General features: G+C 45.6%; 1 protein-coding gene across 1 annotated transcript; it reads right to left on the minus strand.

The window, feature by feature from the left end:
* Positions 1 to 313: 313 nt before the first annotated feature.
* On the minus strand, positions 314 to 22,439 carry LOC123746120 (salivary peroxidase/catechol oxidase). The gene is made up of 16 exons (XM_045727400.2): positions 22,179 to 22,439; positions 20,988 to 21,079; positions 20,689 to 20,755; positions 20,207 to 20,357; positions 18,906 to 19,037; positions 15,038 to 15,249; positions 12,968 to 13,144; positions 10,624 to 10,820; positions 8,660 to 8,846; positions 8,136 to 8,333; positions 7,794 to 7,941; positions 5,542 to 5,716; positions 5,141 to 5,293; positions 3,625 to 3,823; positions 2,698 to 2,803; positions 314 to 2,120 (listed from the first exon to the last, which is right to left on the minus strand). Exons 1-16 carry the CDS (start codon positions 22,312 to 22,314, stop codon positions 2,039 to 2,041), a joined length of 2,412 nt encoding a protein of 803 aa, XP_045583356.1. The 5' UTR covers positions 22,315 to 22,439; the 3' UTR covers positions 314 to 2,038.
* Positions 22,440 to 27,056: the final 4,617 nt, after the last annotated feature.

A 27,056-nucleotide genomic window follows, 5' to 3' on the forward strand; every position in this document is an offset into this window, starting at 1 on the left:
ATATATATATAAATTAGCAAATAAATCCTGCTGGTAAAAATACCCCACAACTGTGAAAGGCTGCATGTGTTGACTTTGACTAACATGTGCTGCATGTGTTGAGTTGGCTATCATATGGCCCCATGTTATAAATGGGTTAACACAAAATACTAGTTATTGTTAAGCTCATTGTTTTGTAATTCATTATTGTGAACATAAACAACATTGAAGAAAGTATAACATAAAACAGACCCAGCTCATCACGTAGCAAAGTAGTATGAGTTAGCTAGAATAAAATCTCAAAGCTAAAATCACCATATGCTAATAAAATGCATTTTTGCTCAATAGTGTGGTTTTTATTTATTTGGTAATATATATAATTTACAGGGCAAACAGATATGAGCTTGGATATATAAATAAAACATCTTAAGTATAGCAACAAGCGTAGCAATACAGTTGGGTAGGAATCTAAACTGCAAACATCCAATGGGCTTCATATACATATCAAATAATATTAACAAATCATTAGCAGTACTGTTACTTCTAGGATAGCTTTAGGCGAAGTATTAATATGTTGGCGATAGTGTACAAACTGGCCTCTGTGTTAAAAATAGTGATGAAATGCATGACTTGACTCTGATTGTTGGGCCAGGGAGGTCATATAGCTTCGCCATATAAATATATTGTAACTCGACCTCTGTTGCCTGCTGTGGTGCTCATCACTTAATGAAATTGCTTTTAGAGTCGTGTGTGCGCGCGCGCGCACGCACGCACACACACACACACACACACACACACACACACACACACACACACACACACACACACACACACACACACACACACACACACACACACACACACACACATTTTTCTCAATGTTTGCGGACAATGCCAAAATTATGAGGATTAAGACAGAGGAGGACTGCTTGAGGCTTCAAGAAGACCTAGACAAGCTGAAGAAATGGTCAAACTAATGGTTGTTAGAGTTTAACCCAAGCAAATGTAATGAAGATAGGTGTAGGGAGCAGGAGGCCAGATACAAGGTACCATCTGGGAGATGAAATACTTCAAGAGTTAGAGAAAGAAAAAGACTTGGGGGTTGATATCACACCAGACCTGTCCCCTACAGCCCATATCAAGAGGATAACATCAGCGGCATATGCCAGGCTGGCCAACATAAGAACAGCATTCAGACACTTGTGTAAGGAATCATTCAGATCTTTGTATACCACATGTTAGGCCAATCCTGGAGTATGCAGCTCCAGCATGGAGGCCATATCTAGTCAAGGATAAGACCAAACTGGAAAAGATTCAAAGGTTTGCCACCAGAGTAGTACCCGAGCTGAGAGGTATGAGCTACGAGGAGAGACTACGGGAATTAAACCTCACTTCGCTGGAAGACAGAAGAGTTAGGGGGGACATGATCACCACATTCAAGATTCTCAAGGGAATTGATAGGGTAGATAAAGACAGTCTATTTAACACAAAGGGGCACACGCACTAGGGGACACAGGTGGAAACTGAGTGCCCAAATGAGCCACAGAGATATTAGAAAAAACTTTTTTAGTGTCAGAGTGGTTGACAAATGGAATGCACTAGGAAGTGATGTGGTGGAGGCTGACTCCATACACAGTTTCAAGTGTAGATATGATAGAGCCCAATAGGCTCAGGAACCTGTACACCAGTTGATTGACGGTTGAGAGGCGGGATCAAAGAGCCAGAGCTCAACCCCCGCAAGCACAATTAGGTGAGTACAATTAGGTGAGTACACACACACTAGAAGCCAACATAAGTTTGTATATATTATTTACAGATATCAACACTGGTAGATATCAAAAGAAATGTTGCATCATTCAGATCTACATGTCATATTCACTCTTCTGTGCGCATTGAGACACGTCCCGTGGTCCTCAGCAGGTCCTGGAAGACGTGCTCACGGTTGAGGTCAAGACATGCTAAGGAGAGGAGGCGAGGCGTGCTGAGGACAGGTGAAGTGTGCTGGTGGAGGAAACAAGGCGTAGTGAGGAGATGTGCTAGGCATACTGAGGGTAGGAGGCTAGGCTGCTGGCCGCTCCCCACGCCACAACAGCCAGTTGGGTTTTGGGATGTTGGGACCTTGACACGACACCGGCTGGTTCCTGTCAAGAGAAGACGGAGGAGTAGTCTGGGATCACATAAACAACGGTAACATGTGAATATTGACAAAACGAAGTTGTTTTATGGCTCCTATTGTAAGACAAGGAAAACTCGAACACTTGTCAGAACACCTCAGCTGAAGTTCAGACACTTGTCAGTACACCTCAGCTGAAGTTCAGACACGTGTCAGAACACCTCAGATGAAGTTCAAACACGTGTCAGAACACCTCAGCTGAAATTCAAACACGTGTCAGAACACCTCAGCTGAAGTTCAAACACGTGTCAGAACACCTCAGCTGAAGTTCAAACACGTGTCAGAACACCTCAGCTGAAGTTCAAACACGTGTCAGAACACCTCAGCTGAAGTTCAAACACGTGTCAGAACACCTCAGCTGAAGTTCAAACACGTGTCAGAACACCTCAGCTGGAGTTCAAACACGTGTCAGAACACCTCAGCTGAAGTTCAAACACGAGTCAGTACACCTTAATTGAAGCTCAAACACGAGTCAGAACATCATAGCTACCAGGCCCATGGCAGACCCACGTGTTGGTCTACCAGGGCCACAGTCCACAACTCACAGTCTGGTGTTGGCCTGGCGGAAGGCTAAGGGCTGGACGGCCGGGATGTTGGCGTTGTCGCAGATGATCCTGGCCCAGGAGGTGCGGCGGATCTCCTCAAGCTGGGCTGCAGGAGAACACCGGTGTTGATCACGGCACCACGTGAGTGTGAGGCAAGATACCTCACGGGCATAATCAGTGAGGAATAGGACTGGTGGGTGGTGATGGGACAGGCACAGTGAGGAACAGGACTGATGGGTGGTAATGGGATAGGCACAGTGAGGAACAGGAATTGTGGACGATGGTGGAAGTGGCACAGTAAGGAACAGGACTGGTGGGTGGTGATGGGATAGGCACAGTGAGGAACAGGACTGGTGGACGGTGATGGGATAGGCACAGTGAGGAACAGGACTGGTGGACGGTGATGACCATGTAGAAAAAAGAATTAAGAGTGACTAGTGAAGCGTTACCTTCACCGTACTCAGTACATTCACTTCTCCATAGTACCTTCAGCCTTATATAGTACTCAGTACCTTCACTCCTTAACAGTACCCTCACTCTACCACAGTACCTTCATCTTTCCATAGTACCTTCATCTTTCCATAGTACCTTATTCCTATCTTTGTCCCCTTCACTCTATCACAGTGCCTTAATCCTACCATAGTACCTTCACCCTGCTATAGTACCTTAACCCTACCACAGTATATACTACCTTTCACAACATACACCCTACCTCAGTATATACTATCTATCACAGTACATGCACCCCAGCCATAGCTTATACTACCTATCACAGAACATACAACCTACATCAGTACATACACCCTAACTATCTAACACTACAATACTTCAGACAATAACCTCATCAAACTACAATACCCTCACATCTTAGAGTATCCAGTACCTTGCTCATACTCCTATTTCTCCGGTTAACCGCAAGCAACTTACGAAGAGTGAAGGAGCCTGGCTGTCCTCCGATATCGTAGAAGAATCGGTCTCCCTTCTTCAGTCGTGCGAACTGGTCTCCCACGACACAAAGGAAGGTCCAGCCCAATAGACCACCAGAGACCGACCGCTCCATGAGTCCCCCAACGAAGAAGTCGATGTCATCGACTGTCTTGTACATGGTGGAGAGCCTCTGGACGACCTGAAGGGGAAGGTGATTGCTGTGATCAGCAGTTACTCTTTATTGTTCCTAAGCACCTTGTCGACACCCATGAGTACCAGGTCGACACCACCCCTGAGTACCAGGTCGACACCACCCCCCCCCCCCCCCTGAGTACTTAGTCGATTTCCCTTGAGTTAGTGCCGTCTTAATGTATGAGCACGCTAGCCAGTTGCCAGGAGCCCCACAAGCTTCTGGCAATCCCAACTTAGGGATCCCAATATTGTTCATGGGAGATCTCTTCGCAGAGATGATAATTACTCGACCTTTAATTTGGTTCCTGTCGGAAATAGCATAGTATCGCGTGTAAGTCAGTAGAAGAAAACGGCACGAATCTGGCTTCTAAAATGTATTTGCTTATATGAATACAGAGAGTCTAGGCATCATCAGCTTCATATTGTGTGTAACCACCGGTGTGATGTGGTGATCTCGCACACTCTTCCCTCTCCGTTGTAGTGCAACAGTCGAGTGTTATGACCAAGTTATATTTATGGAGTAAATAACTGAGTCATACCTTAATTTACGTATTAATGAATAAATATAGGAGTTATCACTCTATAAGTAATATATAATAAAAATACTTAGTATTCATCCAGAGATTGAGGTCTTTGATCTGTGTTGAGCGGTTATAGTGTGGGTGATGTGTGTGATCTGAGGTGGTTATCAGTAGTACAAACACTAGTTGCCATGCTGTTTTCGGGAGAGATCTGACCTATGGATGCACTTGATTAGAGTAGTTTCTGAGTCCCTTGGGGGTTATGTTATATGATGGGTGAAGTTGTCTTTAGTTCATGTATGTTACCATCCGGTTTGATGATTAAAACATGTCTATTGCAGCTGAGTTTCGATATAATTACAAGCCAAAAAAAGCTATGATAAATATCACATCATCATGGGTCCTAAGACTGGCTCTGGGGTCTTCCTCATTTGTTTGGCATTGACTTCCTATGATCTTTCCTCTCATTGGTCTGTTTTCTGTTTATTAGGTTTCTGCATGGCTATGATGTCTTGGCGACTTAGGAATAAGTCCTTTCATATTTATGGAATCTTTTGAACATCTCTCTCATTGTCTCTCGTCTCTTAGTGAACCTCTCGAGCAATTTATTTGTTCACAACTTCTGAATCAGAAACTGAATCAAAATAGCTTAATAGCTAACTATTTTCAATGGAAAACGAATAAATTAAAGCCTTACCCAGACACACTCAACAAACCCATGCTCATCAAAGCCACGCTCATCAATGACACACTCATCAAAGCCACACTCATTATATACTCCCCCACATTCCGTCCGGACTTGCCTCAGGACTGATCTGGTCCCTGATGTCGTTGAAGGTGCGGGCCCGAGGCAGGCCGCAGACGTGTCTCATGTCGTTGTAGGTGGCGATGCCGTGGTCCCGCCCTCGATGAAGGTTCAGACTCATCAGGTCCATGCCGAACGGAAACTTCGGCGTCTGCAAGTATGTTCAGACGTGTCAATATATTATCTAATAGAAGGTTTCAGATTTGATCGTTGGAGACACAATACAATTATTTCTAGCAAGAATGGCAAGCGGGTTAAAAATCAGTAAGAATATCAGAAATTTAATATCTGTCTGAGCAAGAGGGAGATAGCGAACCGAGATACATAGCCAGAACAGGCTATTAGAAAGCTAAACGAAAAATAATTAGGTAGATTAGATAATAAGAAAAATAAACTCGCCTGGAACAAATGATTGGAGAGTTCATGTGTGACGAAGGGGTCGAAGCTCTGTATGGGGAGCTGAGTGAGGCTCCTGACGATGTCGTCCAGGAGGCCATGAGTCTGGATCAGGTGGGGCGAGTTGAAGTGGTCTCGCATCCTTTGCGAGCTGACGCCGCCTGACGCCGAAAATAACCTGCCAAAGATCAGCCGTCAGCCTCATTAGGACAAGTGTACTGGGTGCTCCCGTGCAGTTGTCAGCGCCACCAGGACAAATGTACTGGGTGCTCTTACCAAAATATTAAATTAAGGCATCACAATACTTTCAAACTAATAGACAAATTAGAGAATATATTGAGAAAAAATAACCTCATCCTCTCGGATCAAACTAAATTCTAAAGAATCACTAGGGACACTACTGCCGAACTGAAAGCAAAACTTAACAGATTGAGTGAAGCTGTTAAAGAAAAAATATCTGGACTTCACCTGCCGAAAACTACTGGAGAGTCTAAATTTTTTATTTAACACGCTTAGGTATGTATACACAGCAATGTGTTACTACCCTACTCTATATGAAAGATTACACAGTGTAGAGGCAAACTAGCTATAAGTTTCATATAATATCCCCATCTCATAGGATGATTAGTCATACATGGAATCAGGAGAGAACATCAAATGCCAAGCTAATTTATTTGCCTCCTCTAGCAAAATCTGGGTACAGCACAAGAATATCTTCCAATATTCCTGTGTGCATGAAGTAATTACAGTGCTCAAAGTACCCTATACCATTTGGTCTGAAATTACTGATAACAGGGCAATCACAGGTAAAGTGTTGGAGAGTATGTCCTAGCTCTTGTTCACATAGTTTACAATTAGAATGTTCCCCATTGGGGATTCATTATCTGCAGCCACCTGCCTTAGATATCGATATCCCAGCCTAATTCTGGCAATGCCAATGTCACACTGTCTGGTGGATGTTTTATGCTGTCCGTACATACAATTCTCGGTTCTAAACAGGTCATAGTTCTTTATACTCGTGCTTTCTGGTCTTTGAGTGTCAGTAACTGCTCATCTGTCGTCCCCAATTTCCTGAAATATTGGACTTTTACAGCTGAGATTAGAATGCCCTTTTCCAACTCAATTTCAGGCTTATCACATACAGTTCTCGCTGCCTTGTCTGTGTCATCATGCTGGACATGTCTTTCACTCCAATCACCCGCAAGCTCGTAAGACAATCCAACTGGGATGGCCCCATTGTAGACCGAGCTGCTGCACAGTGCTTGGGGTGCTCTTCCTAACATCATCTCTTCTAACAATGGGAGCTTCTCAGGTTCGGTTGTGAACACTCCACGGAAACTGGCATTCAGTACCCCGCAGATTTCCTTGTCGCTTTCTGTATATGGCCCTTTTGTTGTTTCTTAGTCTTGTCACTTGGTCGTTCACGAACATTTTCCTTATTATATGACTATGTAGTGATTTAGGTTATCCTTCCATTTCCACATGCCTAGGTCTATCATATCTTGTACTTGTTTTCCTCTAAGTTCTTTCACCCACTGTACTTCTCCCAAATATTCCCTTATTCTCCTGAAGTCCCCTTTCCTGAAATCAACTCTCCTTTCCCAGACCTCTTATCCCGTGGTCACAATTTTAAGTTCGTTAAAGTAGTCAAAGACTATGAAACAGTGGTCACTGGCTCCTAGAGGTATTTAATGTTCCATATTCGCAAATCTGGGCGTCTTCCTCATTCTGGGTGAAAATCAGGTAAAATAGGCTCGGTGAATCCACTCCTCTTTCCCCTTGCATCTTCCTTCACATGGTGTGTTAGGAAATTCATGTAAATAACTTCCACTAAATGTGCTCACCACGTTTCTTCCCCACCATGGGAATTCCTTGATTCCCAATCGATCTCTCCGTGTTTAAGGTCCCCCATGACCAACAGGTTCCCTCTCATTCTGTGAGCTGTTGTTTCTGCCATCTGCCCTCATCTATAAATGTCTTCTTGATATCATCATATGCCCCTCTAGAATATTTTACTGTTTGTCAGGTGATTATAGATTATCAAGAATACAATTTTCTTCCCATCTTCTGTAAGAGTCCAAAGTATGGAGCTTGTGTTTCCATTAATTACCCGCGTGTGTGTGTTTGCGTGTTTGTGTGTGTGTGTGTGTGTGTGTGTGTGTGTGTGTGTGTGTGTGTGTGTGTGTGTGTGTGTGTGTGTGTTTGTGTGCCCAAGTCAATACCAGTAACCAGTGTCGTTAATAACGTACACCCACCTCATTGTCCCTTGCACCAGGGTGTGTCCGAACCTGAAGGCAGCCGTCGAGAATTCGTTGTTCATACTTGGGTTGAAGTTAGGATTGTAGTCGAAGCTGTAGCCAGAGGGCAAGGATCTGATTCCAAACGAATTCATGAAACTCTCCCCTGAAAGTATAGAGTAAATTTAATCCGTTTTTATAACTGATTTTTAACTATATACTGTATAAGTGTTGCATTATTGTGACCGATGAATCCTAGTGGTTTATGGAACAAATGTGATAGATGTAATTGTTTAACCAACAATTTACATATTTCTCTGTCTCTCTCTATCTCCGTCACACGAAAAACTACACACTCACCGACAATGATAGGAAGCCACTCGTTGAAGGTGATGTGCTGGATCTGAGCAATGATGATCCTGCGGGTCTCCTGGAAGACGGCCTCGTCCGACCACTGCGGGTTGAGGTTCTGGAGGTTCCTGGCCACCAGATTGTGTTGCCTCAGCCAGAGGATGTGGATGGCAGTGAGGCTGGGCTGCTCGTTCACCCGCGAGTCACCTGCCATCACACACAAGCATGTCAGTTGGGGTTCCTTTTAGTAATGTGTATCAGTGTTGCGGATTCGTATAGAGGAAATACCGTGGGATGCGAATGTCGCTGTGGGATCTGTTAACAATAATTGCTCACTCATTATTTAATAGGAAACTCAGCTAAGAGATAGACTAGGTCAGCAATGTGACGACAACAGTGCTACTGGCGACCAAACCTAACCCACAACAGTGAGGTATACCACAGTTACTCATACACCAGCACTACGTATACACCAACATTACTCATACACTAGCTATGCCTTTACACCAGCGTGATGAACGCCCAGTACCAACCTGCCAGGTAGCAGAGGACGCCTCGCTGTCGACCCTCGCAGTTGCCTCCCTGATTAGGGTTGATGGGGAGGAGGTTGTCTCCTGAGGTCTTGAGCAGACCGTTCCTGAACTCCCTCAGCGCCCGCTGCTGGTCCACGTCCGACCCGTACACCGTCGATCCGTCTATCCAGTGAGTTAACTGGTTCAGCTGTAAAAGGGAGCATTTTTAGAGTCTCGAGTTTGTCATTGGAGTTTAGGATGAGGGAGCATTGGATCATTTCGAGTCAGTCGTTTGATCTTTGAGGTGTTAGTCTGGGGATAGAAAGTGAAATGTGTTACTATGTTTGTCAGCTGTAAAGAGGATGTTATCTTGACTTGTATCACTTGTAAGGAGAATGTATCATAATGTATGCCAGCTGTAAGGATAATCTCCAGGGACGATCTCACAATTATTTTATAACATAAAATCCTAATTTCGTGCCTCGTACTCCACCTGGTCCCTATCCCTTGTATCATCTGTGCCAATTGCTACAAGCACACATCCTCACATTACATTGAAATGTGCTCACTTGTGTCCCAAACTCTAAGCTCTCGTTGCCGTCTTGCTTGAAGATGCTTAGGCTTTCCGGAAAAATCACTGCAGGCTCCGCTCCGCCTGGAATGTTCTAGTAAACTCTGTATATTACGCTCGTAGGTAAATTCATCATGTGTGGTTCACTACCAATTAGGTTACTACTTTTACCAAACAATCATTTGGTATATTACGGACACACTTATTTGATTCTCATGTTAATATGTCAGTAAACTTCTCTTTCAATACAGTGTTGTGTCGTAGACAACGCTTATGTGCAACATGCAGTGTGCAATTCTCTACATTACATTCACGGAAAAACAGTTGTATGAATCCCGCAGTGGATGGCTTCATGTCACCCCTGGTATTCCTGCTTTCTGCTTGTCTCTGGTAAATGCAGCCTCATATGTCTGCTTCAAGTAGATGAGTTTTCTACAAAACTTCAGCTGAATCGCTGGCCTTAATACACAGGAAAGCCTTCCTTCATGATGTAGGAACATGGGCTACATCATGAAGGAAATCTTCTACCTTTCTTCATGATGTATGAAGACTACATCATTCTTGCCCTAAAGACTCCTAGGCTAGAATCTTATCATGCTTACTTTGGTCAAGTGTCCCAATCCTTGGTCCCTGTGCGTGCTGGCTCCCGGCCAATTGGTTCTGGCACCCTGTCCCTGATATTCCGACCAATAAAATTTAGTCACATTGAACCCAGCAGATTTGTCAAGAAAATCACGTTACTCCTCTAGATCATTCTTTGACCAGCTCTTTTGTCAAGACAGACGAGCAAAGGAAAGACAAGTAAAATGTCGTTAACATTGCTGATTTAACATTGGCATTTCTTGCATGTCTGTAAGTCCCTGCTGTTCACTATAATTGCTCTGTATGCCTGGTGGTCCCGGCTGTTCTCTATAATAGCTCTGCGTGACATTGGGCTCTTGCATGTCACTGTAGTAGTCTCGTATATCTTGTGTCCCATGTGGTTTACTGTAATGACTGTATGTCCCTGCTGCAGTTGCCTTTTATAACCTCGCATGTCCCTGGACTGGACATACCTCTATAACAGCTCTGCACATGCGCAAATTACCAAGCATTTTTTTGCATTAAGTAAATATGCCATGAAAGCATCATAACGACGATTACACCGATATCACTAACTTCGTCCGTATATTTCCATTAATATTTGTTAGTGTATTTTTGTAAGTTACCGAAACGTGTTATATCATGGCGCATCTCGTAAAAGTATATGCTTTTGCTTGCTTGATTTTGGTTGATTTTGGTCGATTTTGGTCAAGTAGATGCATGACCAAAATGCATATGTTTACATGTGTATCAACGAATATCACACTGAAGTTTACATGTGTATCAACGAATATCACACTCAAGTCTAAATAATTCTCTGGACGCCACGGACCTGTTCTGCGTAGCCAAAGGTGCAGTCGGAGCCGGCGCCCACACCGACCATACTCCTGACGAAGTTCATGCAGCCTCCACCTCCCTGAGAGCCCATTAAGGGGTCTCCTCTGGTGTCGATGGGCCAGCAGCGTGGGTGACGGAGAGGACCCGTCACCTCCTGCCCGTTGACGCAGCACTGAATCCCATCACCGTTCTCTGCAATGTGAAAGCAATCCGGCAAGTTAGGAAAAGCCTGGTATAGCTCAGGCCTCGAACACAGTGACCTGGGGGACACAGTAACCTGGGGGAGACAGTGACCTGGGGGAGACAGTGACCTGGGGGGAGACACAGTGACCTGGGGGGAGACACAGTGACCTGGGGGGGAGACACAGTGACCGGGGGGAAGACACAGTGACCTGGGGGGGGGAAGACACAGTGACCTGGGGGGAAGACACACAGTGACCTGGGGGGAAGACACACAGTGACCTGGGGGGAAGACACACAGTGACCTGGGGGGAAGACACACAGTGACCTGGGGGGGAGACACACAGTGACCTGGGGGGGAGACACACAGTGACCTGGGGGGAGACACACAGTGACCTGGGGGGAAGACACAGTGACCTGGGGGGGGGGAGACACACAGTGACCTGGGGGGAGACACACAGTGACCTGGGAGAGACACACACAGTGACCTGGGGGGGAGACACACAGTGACCTGAGGGGGGAGACACACAGTGACCTGGGGGGAGACACAGTGACCTGGGGGGGAGACACAGTGACCTGGGGGAGACACACAGTGACCTGGGGGGAAGACACACAGTGACCTGGGGGGTCGAGACAGTCACCTGGGGGGTCGAGACAGTCACCTGGGGGGTCGAGACACAGTGACCTGGGGGGTCGAGACACAGTGACCTGGGGGTCGAGACACAGTGACCTGGGGGGTCGAGACACAGTGACCTGGGGGGTCGAGACACAGTGACCTGGGGGGTCGAGACACAGTGACCTGGGGGGAGACACACAGTGACCTGGGGGGGGAGACACACAGTGACCTGGGGGGGGAGACACACAGTGACCTGGGGGGGAGACACACAGTGACCTGGGGGGGAGACACACAGTGACCTGGGGGGAGACACAGTGACCAGGGGGGGAGACACAGTGACCTGGGGGGGAGACACACAGTGACCAGGGGGGGGGGAGACACACAGTGACCAGGGGGGGGAGACACACAGTGACCTGGGGGGGGGAGACACACAGTGACCTGGGGGGGGGGAGACACACAGTGACCTGGGGGGGGGGAAGACACACAGTGACCTGGGGGGGGAGACACACAGTGACCTAGGGGGAGACACACAGTGACCTGGGGGGGGGGAGACACACAGTGACCTGGGGGGGGAGACACACAGTGACCTGTTGGGGAGACACACAGTGACCTGTTGGGGAGACACACAGTGACCTGCGGGGGAGACACACAGTGACCTGGGGGGGGGAGACACACAGTGACCTGGGGGGGGAGACACACAGTGACCTGGGGGGGGGAAGACACACAGTGACCTGGGGGGGGAGACACACAGTGACCTGCGGGGGAGACACACAGTGACCTGGGGGGGGGAGACACACAGTGACCTGGGGGGGGAGACACACAGTGACCTGGGGGGAGACACACAGTGACCTGGGGGACTCAGTAACCTCGGTGACACAGTAACCTTGAAGAGACTGTAAGGGTGACTTTCTCTTTCATTCCTCAGCAACACCTTGAGCATATTCCGCCTCCCCCAGCCACTCCTCAAGGCTACCACTGGAACGTTCCCTAAAATCTACCACAAAAGCCAACCTTGGGAGTAGCCTGAGATAAGGAAGAGAGAGGGGAAGGAAGAAGCTTACCCATACCAGGGAACAGGAAGGTTGGCAACTTATCCCTAGCAAGTAAAGACACATTGCCAACCTACTCATTTTTGAGAACGAGTCGTGGGGCAACTTATCCGTCACATTTAACAGAACGTTGGCATCCTATCCATAGGAAGGTCCAGAACGTGCCCAACCTCTCGGGCTGGCTTCATGCTGGTCGGCGATCAATCTCATCATTCCTTCCTTTCACTTCTCAAATCCTTATCCTGACCCCTTCCAAGTGTTATAGTCTTGGCGTCTATATTAATGCTATAGAGTTAGGACTTGGCATTTTCTCCTGATATTTGCCTCACCTTACCCATGGGAAGGAAGGAAACGTGAGTAATTTGCTCATGGATGGGAAATGAACGTGAGTAACTTACGCATGGCAGGGAAAGGAACGTGAGTAACTTACCAATGGAAGAGAAAAGAACGTGAGTAACTTACCCATAGCAACGAAAGGAACGTGAATAACTTACCCATGGAAGGGAAGGGAACGTGGGCCACGTCATGGTCTATGAGCTGCGCCCACTGCATCACTGAGAGTGTAAAGGTCTGGTCGGGGTTGTCCAGGTCCAGAATGACAGCGTTTGAGATGAGTCGCTCGTTGGGCAGCGGTGATCCGTCGCTTGACCTGGTGCGTGGCGCTGACACACCTGTGGGGACGGTACAGTGAGGTACACACACACACCTGTAGGGACGGTACAGTGAGGTACACACACACACCTGTAGGGACGGTACAGTGAGGTACACACACACCTGTGGGGACGGTACAGTGAGGTACACACACACACCTGTAGGGACGGTACAGTGAGGTACACACACACCTGTGGGGACGGTACAGTGAGGTACACACACACACCTGTGGGGACGGTACAGTGCGGTACACACACACCTGTGGGGACGGTACAGTGAGGTACACACACACCTGTGGGGACGGTACAGTGAGGTACACACACACCTGTGGGGACGGTACAGTGAGGTACACACACACCTGTGGGGACGGTACAGTGAGGTACACACACACCTGTGGGGACGGTACAGTGAGACACACACACACCTGTGGGGACGGTACAGTGAGACACACACACACACACACCTGTAGGGAGGGTACAGTGAGGTACACACACACACCTGTGGTGAGGGGACAATGAGGTACACACACTTGTGGTGAGGGGTTCATTCAGGTACACACACATCTGTGGGGGAGGCAACAGTGAGATGCACATCTGGGGTGATGGTACAGTGAGGTACATACCGGTGGCGAGGTACTGTGAGGTAAATTTGGATGCCCTATTATAACAAATGTATGATATAAGAGAGAAGGGTTGATAGATAGAAGGGTTGATAGATAGAAGGGTTGATAGATAGAAGGGTTGATAGATAGAAGGGTTGATAGATAGAAGGGTTGATAGATAGAAGGGTTGATAGATAGAAGGGTTGATAGATAGAAGGGTTGATAGATAGAAGGGTAGATAGATAGAAGGGTTGATAGATAGAAGGGTTCATAGATAGACGGGTTGATAGATAGAAGGATTGATAGATAGAAGGATTGATAGAAGGATTGATAGAAGGATTGATAGAAGGATTGATAGATAGAAGGATTGATAGATAGAAGGATTGATAGATAGAAGGATTGATAGATAAATAGATGGATAGCTGATGGATATATAAATGGATAGATGATGGATAGATGGATGAATATATATATAGATAGATGGATAGACAGATGAGTAGATATATTGGTAGATGGATAGATGGATGAATATATATATAGATAGATGGATAGACAGATGAGTAGATATATTGGTAGATGGATAGATGGATGAATATATATATAGATAGATGGATAGACAGATGAGTAGATATATTGGTAGATGGAAAGATGGCTTTGTAGCTTTAAAGATGAATAGGATAGATTGATGGGTAGACGGATAGGTATATTGATAGTGATAGCTGTTTAGATAAGTGGATAGATGGATGGCGATAAAGATAAATGGACAGATAGAAGGACGGATAGATGTACGGATAGATGGATAGATAGAAGGTTAGATGGATGGGTGGATAGACAGACGAATGAAAAATATAAGGACTGAGGTAAGGATAGATAAATGGATTGATAGATGGATAATTAAATAGATTGATAGATGGATAATTAAATAGATTGATAGATGGACAGATGGGAGACAGACATACAGACCCAGGCACCGCCGGGTACCTCCCCGTCTAGTACTTCCATATAATGTAACTAATTATTATTATGATTAATTATAATAATATTATATTACTATTATATTATATTTTTATAATATAATAATAAATGTTATTATTATAACATTAATAAAAATAATAATTATAATTGTTATTAAAACAGTACTTATACTGTGTTAACATTTAATAGTCACAAATGCCATATTTATTGGTAAATCTCTCACTCTTTCTCTCACTCTCTCTCTCTCTCTCTCTCTCTCTCTCTCTCTCTCTCTCTCTCTCTCTCTCTCTCTCTCTCTCTCTCTCTCTCTCACTCACTCACTCACTCACTCACTCACCATCAGCGTAGGTGGGAGCCATAATTCTCTGGCATGGCGTGTTGCTCTGGCCCCAGGTCGGGTGTTTGAGGTTGTTGCAGGAGCCATCAGCTGTACGGTATTTGCTGTTGGGGTCACAGGTGGGGGTCCGGGGGCAGGTGTGGGCGAGGCTGGTGCCGCCCACCTGCAGGCCCCTCAGACCGAAGCCCCCTTGCTGTGGGGTTAGGTTGAAGCTGGGGATGTCAGGAAGGGGTCAGGGGATTACTCACTCAATCTACTCAAGTACCACTCGACGAGACTTGCTAGATGACTACAATTGCATGGGTTCAAATAGAGGTGTGATTGGTATGAGTTCAATTTGATGAGCCTAACTTAATGGATAAAACTAGATGAGTAGAACTCGAAAAGCATAAGTAAAACTAGATTAATACAAGTGATGAGTAAAATTACATGAGTACAATTAAATTAATACAAATGATTACATGAGTACAAAAGATGAGTACAATTACACGAGTACAACTGCTTACATTGTTAAGCAGACATGACTTTCCTTATAAAGATGGAATAATTTAATCAGGGAGATTGAAGAAATCGAGCAGAGACTGATACATTCATATCAGATTGAAGAAAGGCAACTAAAACAGAAAGCAATTCATGAAATAAAGAAAAACCCAAAATATTACTTCACATATGCGAAATCAAAAGCAAAAAACGCAACCATTATTGGACCTATTCGTACGAGTGAACGTTCATACACTGAGTATGACAAAGAAATTAGTGAAATACTAAAAAAACAGTATGAAAACATGTTTAGCACTCCAATAAACAACATGAAAGTAAAGGATCCGGACAACTTTCTAATGGGTGATATCCAAAACCCTGTAAATATAACTGATATAAACACGAGCGTGGTAGAATTTGAAAGAAATTGACAACATGCCCATGCACTCAGCCCCGGGTCCAGACTCGTGGAAGTGAATATTTATAAAAAAATTGCAAAAGGCCAGTAGCACAGGCACTTAGTATAGTGTGGAGGAAGAGCTTGGACTCGGGGGGGGGGGGGGGGGGGGATAGAAGATGCGCTTAAATCAGCAGACATAGCCCCTCTACACAAGGTAGGGAGCAAAACATTGGCAAATATTTATAGAATAAATATTTATATAATGTCAATGACCTCTACATCCCAGGCCAACATAGATTTAGACCGGGAAGATCATGCCTCTCACAGCTACTTGATCACTACGACAAAGTCACTGAGGCATTAGAAGAAAAACAGAATGCAGATGTGGTATACACGAACTTCGCAAAGGCATTCGATAAATGTGACCAAAGAGTGATAGGACACAAAATGAGGTCAATGGGAATAGCTGGTAAAGTAGGACGGTGGATACTCAGTTTTCTGTCGAACAGAACACGAAGAGTAACAGTCAACCATATAAAATCGAGTCCAAGCTGAGTTAAAAGTACTGTACCTCAGGGTACAGTCTTTGCATCACTGCTTTTCCTTATTCTCATATCAGATATAGACAAAAATACAAGTAACAGCTTCGTATCGTCCTTCGCAGATGACTCAAAAATCAGCATGAAAATTACCTCTGCTGAAGACACTGAAAAACTACAAGCAGATATTAATAAAGTTTTGGACGGGGGAGGAGACAATACCATGTTGTTTAACAGTGTGTTTTTATTTTTTGAGATATATACAAGAGTTGTTACATTCTTGTACAGCCACTAGTACACGTAGCGTTTCGGGCAGGTCCCTGGAATACGATCCCCGCCGCAAAGAATCGTTTTTACAATCAAGTACTCATTTTACTGTTTAGTTAAACAGAGGCTACAGTTAAGGATTTGCGCCCAGTAAATCCTCCCCGGTCAGGATACGAACCCATGACAAAGCGCTCGCGGAACGCCAGGCGTGTGTCTTACCATTGCACCGCGGAGACTTAAATTCCAGGTACTCAGTGTTACGGACCCGAATCCAGCGTCCGAGCACGGAGCAGTGACGACCGCGCCAGGGTCAGCTCCCGAAACCCCCTCCCAATGGACGATGACACCTGGTGAGGACGGAGTGTACCGGCCACAAGGGCCAGTTTCCAGTCCTGTTCAGCTCACAACACCGCCGCTGCTGACCTCTGGTGAGGTGGTGCTCAGACGTCAACGCCATCTATGGAGTGGATATGTCGGGCGTTTGTGTCTGAGCCTGTAAGTGAGGTGCTTTAGTGTGTCCCTGTTATTGATGACGTGTCTGCTTACAGAGTCGACCTCGGACTGCTGTAAGGGAAGTTGAGTCAGTCTACCCAAGGCAGCCGTCCCCATACCTTGTGCTTTGCTGCAGCAGCTGTGAGTCGCCTCCCGGATGAACACTGTGGTGTTACCCTGCCTGTGAAGCGGCAGTTGAGGATTGTCATACCCGGGACAGACTGCTGGAGACGATTAACTACTGGGGTATTGTGGACAGGAGAGTGATCTGTGGTATCACACGAGGCTCCTGATTAGGGCGTTACCCTAGTATCGCTCGTGGAGTGGCCCGACCAGCGTTGCTGATCCGGAACCTGCCAGCTGTTCTGCTGGACTTGTGGTTGACGGCCTCCACGGCGGTGCCCCCAGTGGAACTGTGTTTTGGCTGACCTGTGGCCGGGGTAGACTCAGCTTTTCGAAGGATTCGTCGTGAGGCCACGAGAGCCCTGAGAACTTGGCATCGAAAGGATCCAGAGTCTTCAGGAGAAGACGACAGTGTAAATAAGTGTTAATACCCCTCCCCCTGTGTAACCTTTTATATATTATTTATTGGTGGTGGTTATATTATATTAAGTTTTTGCCTTTCTTTCCCTTCCCCTTTTATTTTACTTCCGTCATGGATCTCATCCCTTGAAAGCCACTACTGGCTTGGGGCCGGATACCCTTCCTCTAATAACATCAGAGTACGAACCCAGTTGCGACCCGAGAGGGCCGTAACACTCAGGTACGTTAAAAATGAGAACCTTAATACAGGGTACAAAACACAATCCAATCTGCCTATAGTAGGAAAGCATCATTTAAAAGATTTGGGAATAATGATGTCTGACGACCTAACGTTTAGGGAGCATAACCAAGTAAATATTGCGTCAGCCAGAAAAATGATAGGATGGATTACGAGAACCTCCAAATCCAGAGATCCCATCACAATGGTTGTATTATTCAAATCATTTCTGCTGTCCTGTCTTGAGTACTGCTCGGAACTCACTTTCCCCCTTTCAGAGCAGGAGAGATTGGTGAAATAGAGGGAGTACAGAGAACATACACAGCATACATAGACGCGATAAAGACCTAAATTATTGGGATCGTCTCAAAGCTCTCCAAATATATTCACTAGAAAGGAGACGAGAGAGATATCAAATAACGTACACGTGGAAAATAGTAGATGACCAGGTTCCAAATGTACACAACATATAATTACAACATACTGGAGTGAACGATATGGAAGAAAATTGCAGAATAGAACCAGTGAAGAGCAGAGGTGCCATAGGCAGAGAACCTATCGGAGAACACTGTATAAGCATCAGAGGTCCACGGTTGTTTAATATCCTCCCAGCGGGTATAAGAAATATTGCCGGAACGACCGTGGACATCTTCAATAGAAAACTAAGGAGTTTTCTTCAAGAAGTGCCAGACCAACCGGGCTGTGGTGGATATGTTGACCTGCGGGCCGCTTCAAGCAACAGCCTGTTGGACAAAGATATCATAAATCAAGCCTGGCCTCGGGTCAGGCTTGGGTAGTAGACGAATTCCCAGAACCCCATCATGCAAGTATCAAGCAGGTCCCTACTACCACAGATACTCTTACACCGCACCAACTCCTCTATCACACCTGCTACCACACCTGCTACCCCACACACTCCACCACACCTACTCAGTAAGCATGTTGGAAGAGGCGGCAAGAATGGCGGAAGCCGCTGCGTCCATCCTCTTGGCTCTCTTGGAGATCTCGAAGACCCTGAGGTGAACACTGGCGGGTGAGTCCAAGGGCAGCACCATGTTGTTCCTGGGGGAGGACACGGGTTAGTACCATGTTGTTCCTGGGGGAGGACACGGGTTAGTGCCATGTTGTTCCTGGGGGAGAACACGGGTTAGTACCATGTTGTTCCTGGGGGAGAACACGGGTTAGTGCCATGTTGTTCCTGGGGGAGAACACGGGTTAGTACCATGTTGTTCCTGGGGGAGAACACGGGTTAGTACCATGTTGTTCCTGGGGGAGAACACGGGTTAGTACCATGTTGTTCCTGGGGGAGAACACGGGTTAGTACCATGTTGTTCCTGGGGGAGAACACGGGTTAGTACCATGTTGTTCCTGGGGGAGGACACGGGTTAGTACCATGTTGTTCCTGGGGGAGGACACGGGTTAGTGCCATGTTGTTCCTGGGGGAGGACACGGGTTAGTGCCATGTTGTTCCTGGGGGAGGACACGGGTTAGTGCCATGTTGTTCCTGGGGGAGGACACGGGTTAGTACCATGTTGTTCCTGGGGGAGGACACGGGTTAGTACCATGTTGTTCCTGGGGGAGGACACGGGTTAGTACCATGTTGTTCCTGGGGGAGGACACGGGTTAGTACCATGTTGTTCCTGGGGGAGGACACGGGTTAGTACCATGTTGTTCCTGGGGGAGGACACGGGTTAGTACCATGTTGTTCCTGGGGGAGGACACGGGTTAGTACCATGTTGTTCCTGGGAGAGGACACGGGTTAGTACCATGTTGTTCCTGGGGGAGGACACGGGTTAGTACCATGTTGTTCCTGGGGGAGGACACGGGTTAGTACCATGTTGTTCCTGGGAGAGGACACGGGTTAGTACCATGTTAGGATTGTTATATGGGTGATTAGGGACGCAGTGGATGCTTGTTTGAGGCGGTGAGAGAGCCTGTGGATGGTTGTATGAGAGGGTGAGAGAGCCATTTGATGCTTATATTTGTGTCCCCGTCTGTGTCCCTGCCTATGTATGTGTCCACGCTTGTGTATCTGTCTGTGTCCCCTCCTGTGTATTTGTATCCCCGCCTGTGTATCTGACCTGTGTCCTCCTCTCTGCGTGTCTAAACTACCTTCATATTTTATTCCCTTCCCATATCGCTGTCCCTTCACTATCCCTTCTCTCTCATTGCCTCTCTACCCACCCTTTTCCCTCTCCCTCTTCTACGCCTTCTCTTTCCTCTCCTCTCACCGTATGAGGTCCTGCTCGAGCTGGTTGATGCTGTTGATCTCCTGGAGGCCCTTGTGGCACGCCTCGTTGACCTTAGCCGGATGGAGGTCCCTCAAGGGCACGTTGAAGCTGGGGTTGCTGAAGACCGCCTTGCTGACCCCCGGCGCTGACCCTGCGGGAGACCAGAGACAATAATAACTTACACCGGAGAAACACACTAGCGGAGGCGTCGGAGGACTTGGAGGAAAGCTGCCAGCGAACAGAGAATAATGGAGGCTGTTATTTAAATCTTGGGAATAGTGTTGAGAGTAGAGATAACACAAATATCAATACAATGTGTTTTGAAAAAAATGCCACAACCTTAAAACTTCATTTAACATGAAGAGGAACTTAAATGTTATATTACACACACACTCACTGAAAGGGTGTTTTTCCCAGTGAGAAATGACACAAGTATCAACAGTACTTCTTATAAAATACAAGTACACAAGAATGCGACCTACCAGCCGAGGGCGGGAACGGACAGCACACTCCTGGGCCACCGTTGGGCAGCGAGCACCCCTGGCGGATCTGAACACCAGTATAAACAAACTCATTATATCATAAATATTTAAACCTTCGATGCAACATAAGCGTTCAGGGAAAACATACGAGTCAAGCCAAATAAGCTGACAGTGAAAATATATGATATTCAATAATGCGAATTATACGTGTGAAATTATACTCACTCTACCTCTTCTACTGAATAACATCTCTCTCTTTCACGTCCAATTCTACTGAGGAGCATCTCTCTCTCACTCACCTGTTCAACTGAGGAACACCTCACCAAAGGGACACAGAAGCATCCCCCGGGACTCGAGGGAACCCCGGGCCTCGAGGGTCGCTGTGATCCTCCTGAGAACACAACACAGTGTTAGGTCGCATTGCGGAGAGCACAAGGTCTTCTGGAATTACTTGTATTTGATATTCATTCAGTTGTGTATATTTTAATGGTTTGTGTTGCAAGCTGCAAATGCATATATCCTGTGTAATGATCTAAAACATTGCAACTGTAATTCAATATATTGCAATGCTGTTCTTGTCCTTACTCTAAATGTTATTTATGTTAATAACCTTATGTTTATAATTTTAATATATATACTATATTTTTTGTTACATGTCCATCATTAACAAAAAATATTAATTGTTGTATGAGACTAAAATTCGGCGTATTTCAGAGGTAAACGAACCATTGCAAACAGCAAGAAACCATTTAATCCAAACTAGGATCTTGAAACGTTTATCGGAACACAGACAATGCAATCCCGTGAATTTGAAGATAAATGTTTTCCTGTTCTATTTTCAATATATTCAATTAACTCTTTGCCTTAATAAGTTATTCCATATACAGATTAAGCTGTTCCATATACTGGGTAATCTGTTACATATTCTGGGGAAGTTGTTCCATATACTGGGTAAGAAGCTATTCCATATACTAGGTAATCTGTTCTATATACTGGAGACGTTGTTCCATATACTAGGGCAGTCGTTCCATATACTGGGGAAGTCGTTCCATATACTAGGTAAGCTGTTCATTGATATATCATGTTAATGTGATTTATCTGTGTATTATTATTATTATTATTATTATTATTATTATTATTATCATTGAGAAAATTAGTAAGAGCTTTGAGGAGGATTCGAACCTATACTCAGGGTACTCCAAAGCACACACCCTAGACCATTACACCACGACATGGTCAAAAGCAATGCAACCTGGGATTCTACTGAATCTTTTAGGGGTTCCTGAGCCCTAGTTGACTGGGCACCTCAGGACAACCTAGTGGATTCAGTAGAATCCCAGGTTGCACTGCTTTTGACCGTGTCGTGTTATAGTGGTCTAGGGCGCTAGGCTTGGGAGTACCAAGTGACCGGGTTTGAATCCTCCTCAAGGATCTTACTGATTTTTCTCATTATTATTATTATTATTATTATTATTATTATTTACACCAACCTGAAAAGAAGTCAGTAAAGACGACTTGTCTGATGACCCTGGCAATATGAGCCTCATCGTGGCCCAAGTCCCTGGCTTTCAGGGGGTGTAGGGCCCCTGCCAGCACCACTACCACTACACTCAACCACCGCCTCATTTCCTGCTGCTCCAACTGCCGTTATTACTCCTACTGCTGATGCTGTTGCAGCTGCTGCTGCTACTCCTGCTGTTGGTGCAGGCCCTGATATTGCTGTTCCCCCAAGCTTCTTCTTGAACAGTCTTCTCTCTGCGGGAGGGGGGGGGGGGGTTAGATTATATAATTGAATTAAAATGATGTAATTCAGATCTAGATTCTGAAGTATATTTAGAACGTTTCGTATGCGAAAATCAACTGGAGCAATAAGGCGACTCGAACCAGCGATCGGGTTATTTCCAGCCGCGCACCTTACCCCTGCACCACGACATGGCATGAGTTTATACACCCTGGGACTCCACTAAATCAACGGGAACTCTCAAGGCTTACTGAAGACAGTCCAAGTTTGACATATAACACCCCCCTCCCCCCCCCTGCAGGTATACGTTGGCTTTCCCATATTATAGGTCAGCTTTTTCAATGCTTAGTAATAATATATTTTCTGAGAGATGGACCAGGGAGTAGGTGGGAAATAAGGGAAGCGTGGAGGAAGAGAGGACAAGAGACCCGGGCATTGCAGGATATCTTTTCTAGTAACAGATAAGAGGAGCAATGAAGGAAAAACAAAACGAATTTTTAGGATTACTGAATTAAATTTATACGTGCAAATATATTATATGAACAGTATTGGTAGAGGAAGTTGAAAGTTGTGCTGAGGAACTCCCTTAAAAGAATAGCCTTGACGTCATGTATCTAATTACAGTTAATTAGCTTTGGTTGTTAAAAGTGGAAAGTGAGTAATTGACAGTCAGCATGAGGTCAGTCTGGGACTTAGCGTCAGCTAGCTTGATGCTGATAAGAATTTAACGTCAGCCAGTGTAATACAGACATGGGTTCAGGTGGTGCTGCATACGACCCCAGATGGTGCTGCACACCACCCCAGATGGTGCTGCTTGAGGAGGAGAGCGGAAACGACCAGGAGGTGGGGAGGGAGGGGTGGGGGGAGGAACAGCGTTTCTGTGATTCATTTCAGGTATTGCATACTGTCGGTCGCTGTTTCGGAGAGCAAAACACACAGGCATGGGCATCATCTACGTCCTGCCCAAGCTCCCATACCCTATGTTTGAGAGGGAGGAAGGCGAGATAAAAGCCCTTCAACAGTCGGAAGTTGCCGTGGGAGAGAAGCAACAAGGAGGGTACTGTGCTAGCGAATCCTCGCAAGGTACCACAAATCAGCTATATAATAAAGTGGGCGTGGTCAGGTTCATATGACCAATTACGGGCGTGATGTTTATGTGTATTAGAGCTGTGGTGGCAGCTCCTGTATGATGCTGAAGTGGTTGAGAGTGTTTCTGGGCGTGCTGATTGTGTCGTTGAGAAATGTAGTATGATCGTGGTATATTTTTTGTGGATCTGTTGATCGGGAATGAGTTTACAGGATACATTGATGGGCTGTATGTCTGCTGTAATTTGGAAACTTTTAATGGAAGTAAATTCTGGCCAGTGGGTGATAGATGTGTGTGTGTGTTGTATTAGCTGCTAGTGAAAGGGCAGGCGGTTGGTATGTTGTGAGAAGGTAAGTAAAGGTTGAGTGTGTGTGAGTATCTGTGTGTATTTGCCATTTCTAAGCATCCCCTCCTCCGAATAGATAGTACGTTTTAATACTAAGGGTAATAAGTACAATCCTGCCTACGGGCTTAGTACATAATACACTAAATCGCCAGAATCACACGAAAATATTGTGAATATTAGAGTTTACCTGAAAACCTGAAGAGAACACCATGATCTAATCTAAGTTTCTTGGTGTATGAGGACAAGCAGTTTATTGCTTCTTAATCACAATTAGTACTTAATCTATACCTATATAGATATTACAGTTTTATAAAACTAATAAAACAAATCTAAAATCTTTCAATAAATTATAAAGTAACTCAGGATATTTTAAAATTTTGTATAAAATCTCAATAGTTTAATAAAACTGAAAAATAAATTCTTTATATTTAAAACTTGAATAAATAAAGCTTTACGTGAAAACTTAATTCTAAAATTTTAAATGTCTTAACAGAAAGTGAAGAGAATATATGGGAAGGTATATGTAACAGCACAATAAGTGTAATTATGTACTTATTTTGAAACGTACTGTCTATTCGGAGAATGCTTTTTTTATGCAGGGATATTCCTGCGCGGGCCCTAAGCCTCTGGCTGGCCCCCTAAGTGTTGCTTGTTTCTTTTTTACTTAGGCGGAGTATGAGTATTAGGGAGGATGCGTTGTTCTAAGTGTAGCACAGTTGTTCTAGTGACTTAAGTCCTATGGCTTGTTTTTAGGTGACGTGGTGCGTGTGTGTGTTCGAAAGTTGTTGTCGAGCCTTAAGGACAATTACTGTAGTTGTTAGTAATTGTTAGAGTATAGTTAGAGACAGTGTGGATGTAGGTGATCGCGAGTATAGTTTAACTGGAAGTGTGTTTAGGTGGTGGTTGTTACAGCAGAAGTGTGTGATATTGGGTAACGTAGGCGTTACCTGGATACACCAGCTGTGCTCCCTATGTGAGACCTGGCCTGCATCATCCTGTGATGGCCTGCATCATCCTGTGATGGCCTGCATCATCCTGTGATGGTCTGCATCATCCTGTGATGGCCTGCATCATCCTGTGATGGCCTGCATCATCCTGTGATGGCCTGCATCATCCTGTGATGGTCTGCATCATCCTGTGATGGTCTGCATCATCCTGTGATGGCCTGCATCATCCTGTGATGGCCTGCATCATCCTGTGATGGCCTGCATCATTCTGGGATGGCCTGCATCATTCTGGGATGGCCTGCATCATTCTGGGATGGCCTGCATCATTCTGGGATGGCCTGCATCATTCTGGGATGGCCTGCATCATTCTCTGATGGTCTGCGTCATCCTATGTTCGTTGGGACTAGTCGGAAATGATACTATCGATGATGAGCTACGGAATCCCATCAGCGTAGCAGGTGGAAAGGGATGTGTGATGTAAAGGGAGAGGAATGTCTTCTGTATGAACAATGGGAAATGCTGGAGGGCAGGACAGAGTCTTCTAGCACTCCAGCATGTAGGTCAAGGTAGTCAGTGTGTTGTTTGAGGAAATGCATTGCCATTTGTCCGTTGTCTAAGTACTTACACGGTGACGAATGGAAGCTTAAAGGTATTGCAATGTTTGTGTTGCATTCCGCCATGTCATGTTGTGTATAACTTGTCACCGTCTTGTTGTGTGAGCGATGCTTTAAGATCTTGTTTAAAATTGGTGTTTGTGTAGTATGTTAAGAGGATCCTGTGTTGATCACTAATATAAATAGGGAGTCAACGTCAGTCAGTATAATATATGTATGAATTATACTGAAGTATAATTCAAGCTCGGTTAGTATGTTTCCGATAAGTATTCAAGGTCAGCGAGTTTAGTAAAGATAAGGATTCAGCACCAGCCAGTGTGGTACTGTGAGGGAGTAACATCAGCCAGTGTAGTACAGAGAGAGAGAGATATTAACGTCAGCAGCTGTGGTACAGAGAGATACAGTTTATCAAGCTATCCCAATGTGACAAAGACACAGCATCGTACAAATTGCAGGAGCAGAGAAAAAATAAGCTGTGAGCACCAAGGACGTGGAATGAGATGGCGAGCTAATAACACACGTTACGCAGACTAGAACGTATTCCTAAAGACCTACGATCCGCTCGAAAGCGTCCGCTTGTACTTTCTGAAGGAAAATATGTATCTGTCGGAGCGAGTTGTGGAGGTCAGCACGCTCCACTGGAGCAGTGGCGACTCCTGTGTGCGTATGGTCTATACCTCCAGCAGCCACTGTCGTTATGTTTAGTGAGACGGTATGCACCCCGCAGACATACACACACAGCGGTCACCAGGGTGGTGGCTCAGTGGACAGCGCTCTAGAGTCGTGGACCTAGGGACCGGAGTTTGATTCCCCGTCACCACTGTAAAAACAAATGGGCAGAGTTTCCTTCACCCTGATGCTCCTGTTACCTAGCAGTAAATAGGTACCTGGGAGTTAGACAGCTGCTACGGGCTGCTTCCTGGGGTTGTGTGGGTGTACGCGCGCGCGCGTGGGGAAATCTAATAGTAGTTAGCAACAGTTGATTGGTTGACAGTTGAGAGGCGGGCCGAAAGAGCAGAGCTCAATCCCCGCAAGCACAACTAGATGAATACAACTAGGTGAATACACACACAAACACACACACACACACACACACACACACACACACACACACACACACACACACACACACACACACACACACACACACACACACACTCACTCTCTCACACACACACACACACACACACACTCACTCTCTCACACACACACACACACACAAACACTCACTCTCTCACACACACACACACACACACTCACTCTCTCTCACACACACACACACACACACACACACACACACACACACACACACTCACACATACACACACTCACACACACACACACACACACACACACACTCACACTCACACACACACACACACACACACACACACACACACACACACACACACACACACACACACACACTCACACATACACACACTCACACACACACACACACACACACACTCACACTCACACACACACACACACACACACACTCACACACACACACACTCACACACACACACACTCACACACACACACACACACACTCACACACACACACACACACACACACACACACACACACACACACACACACACACACACACTCACACATACACACACA

Source organism: Procambarus clarkii, chromosome 78 (assembly GCF_040958095.1).
Source record: "Procambarus clarkii isolate CNS0578487 chromosome 78, FALCON_Pclarkii_2.0, whole genome shotgun sequence".
NCBI classification, from domain to species: Eukaryota; Metazoa; Arthropoda; class Malacostraca; order Decapoda; family Cambaridae; genus Procambarus; species Procambarus clarkii.

Excerpts from the sequence above, each read along its gene's own strand:
- LOC123746120 (XM_045727400.2), bottom strand. The coding sequence starts at position 22,314 with ATGAGGCGGTGGTTGAGTGTAGTGGTAGTGGTGCTGGCAGGGGCCCTA. Across the intron at positions 15,250-18,905 it reads TCTTCCAACATGCTTACTGA|CTTCAACCTAACCCCACAGC; the intron begins GTAGGTGTGGTG and ends TGACATCCCCAG. Across the intron at positions 3,824-5,140 it reads GGGACCAGATCAGTCCTGAG|GTCGTCCAGAGGCTCTCCAC; the intron begins GCAAGTCCGGAC and ends CTTCCCCTTCAG.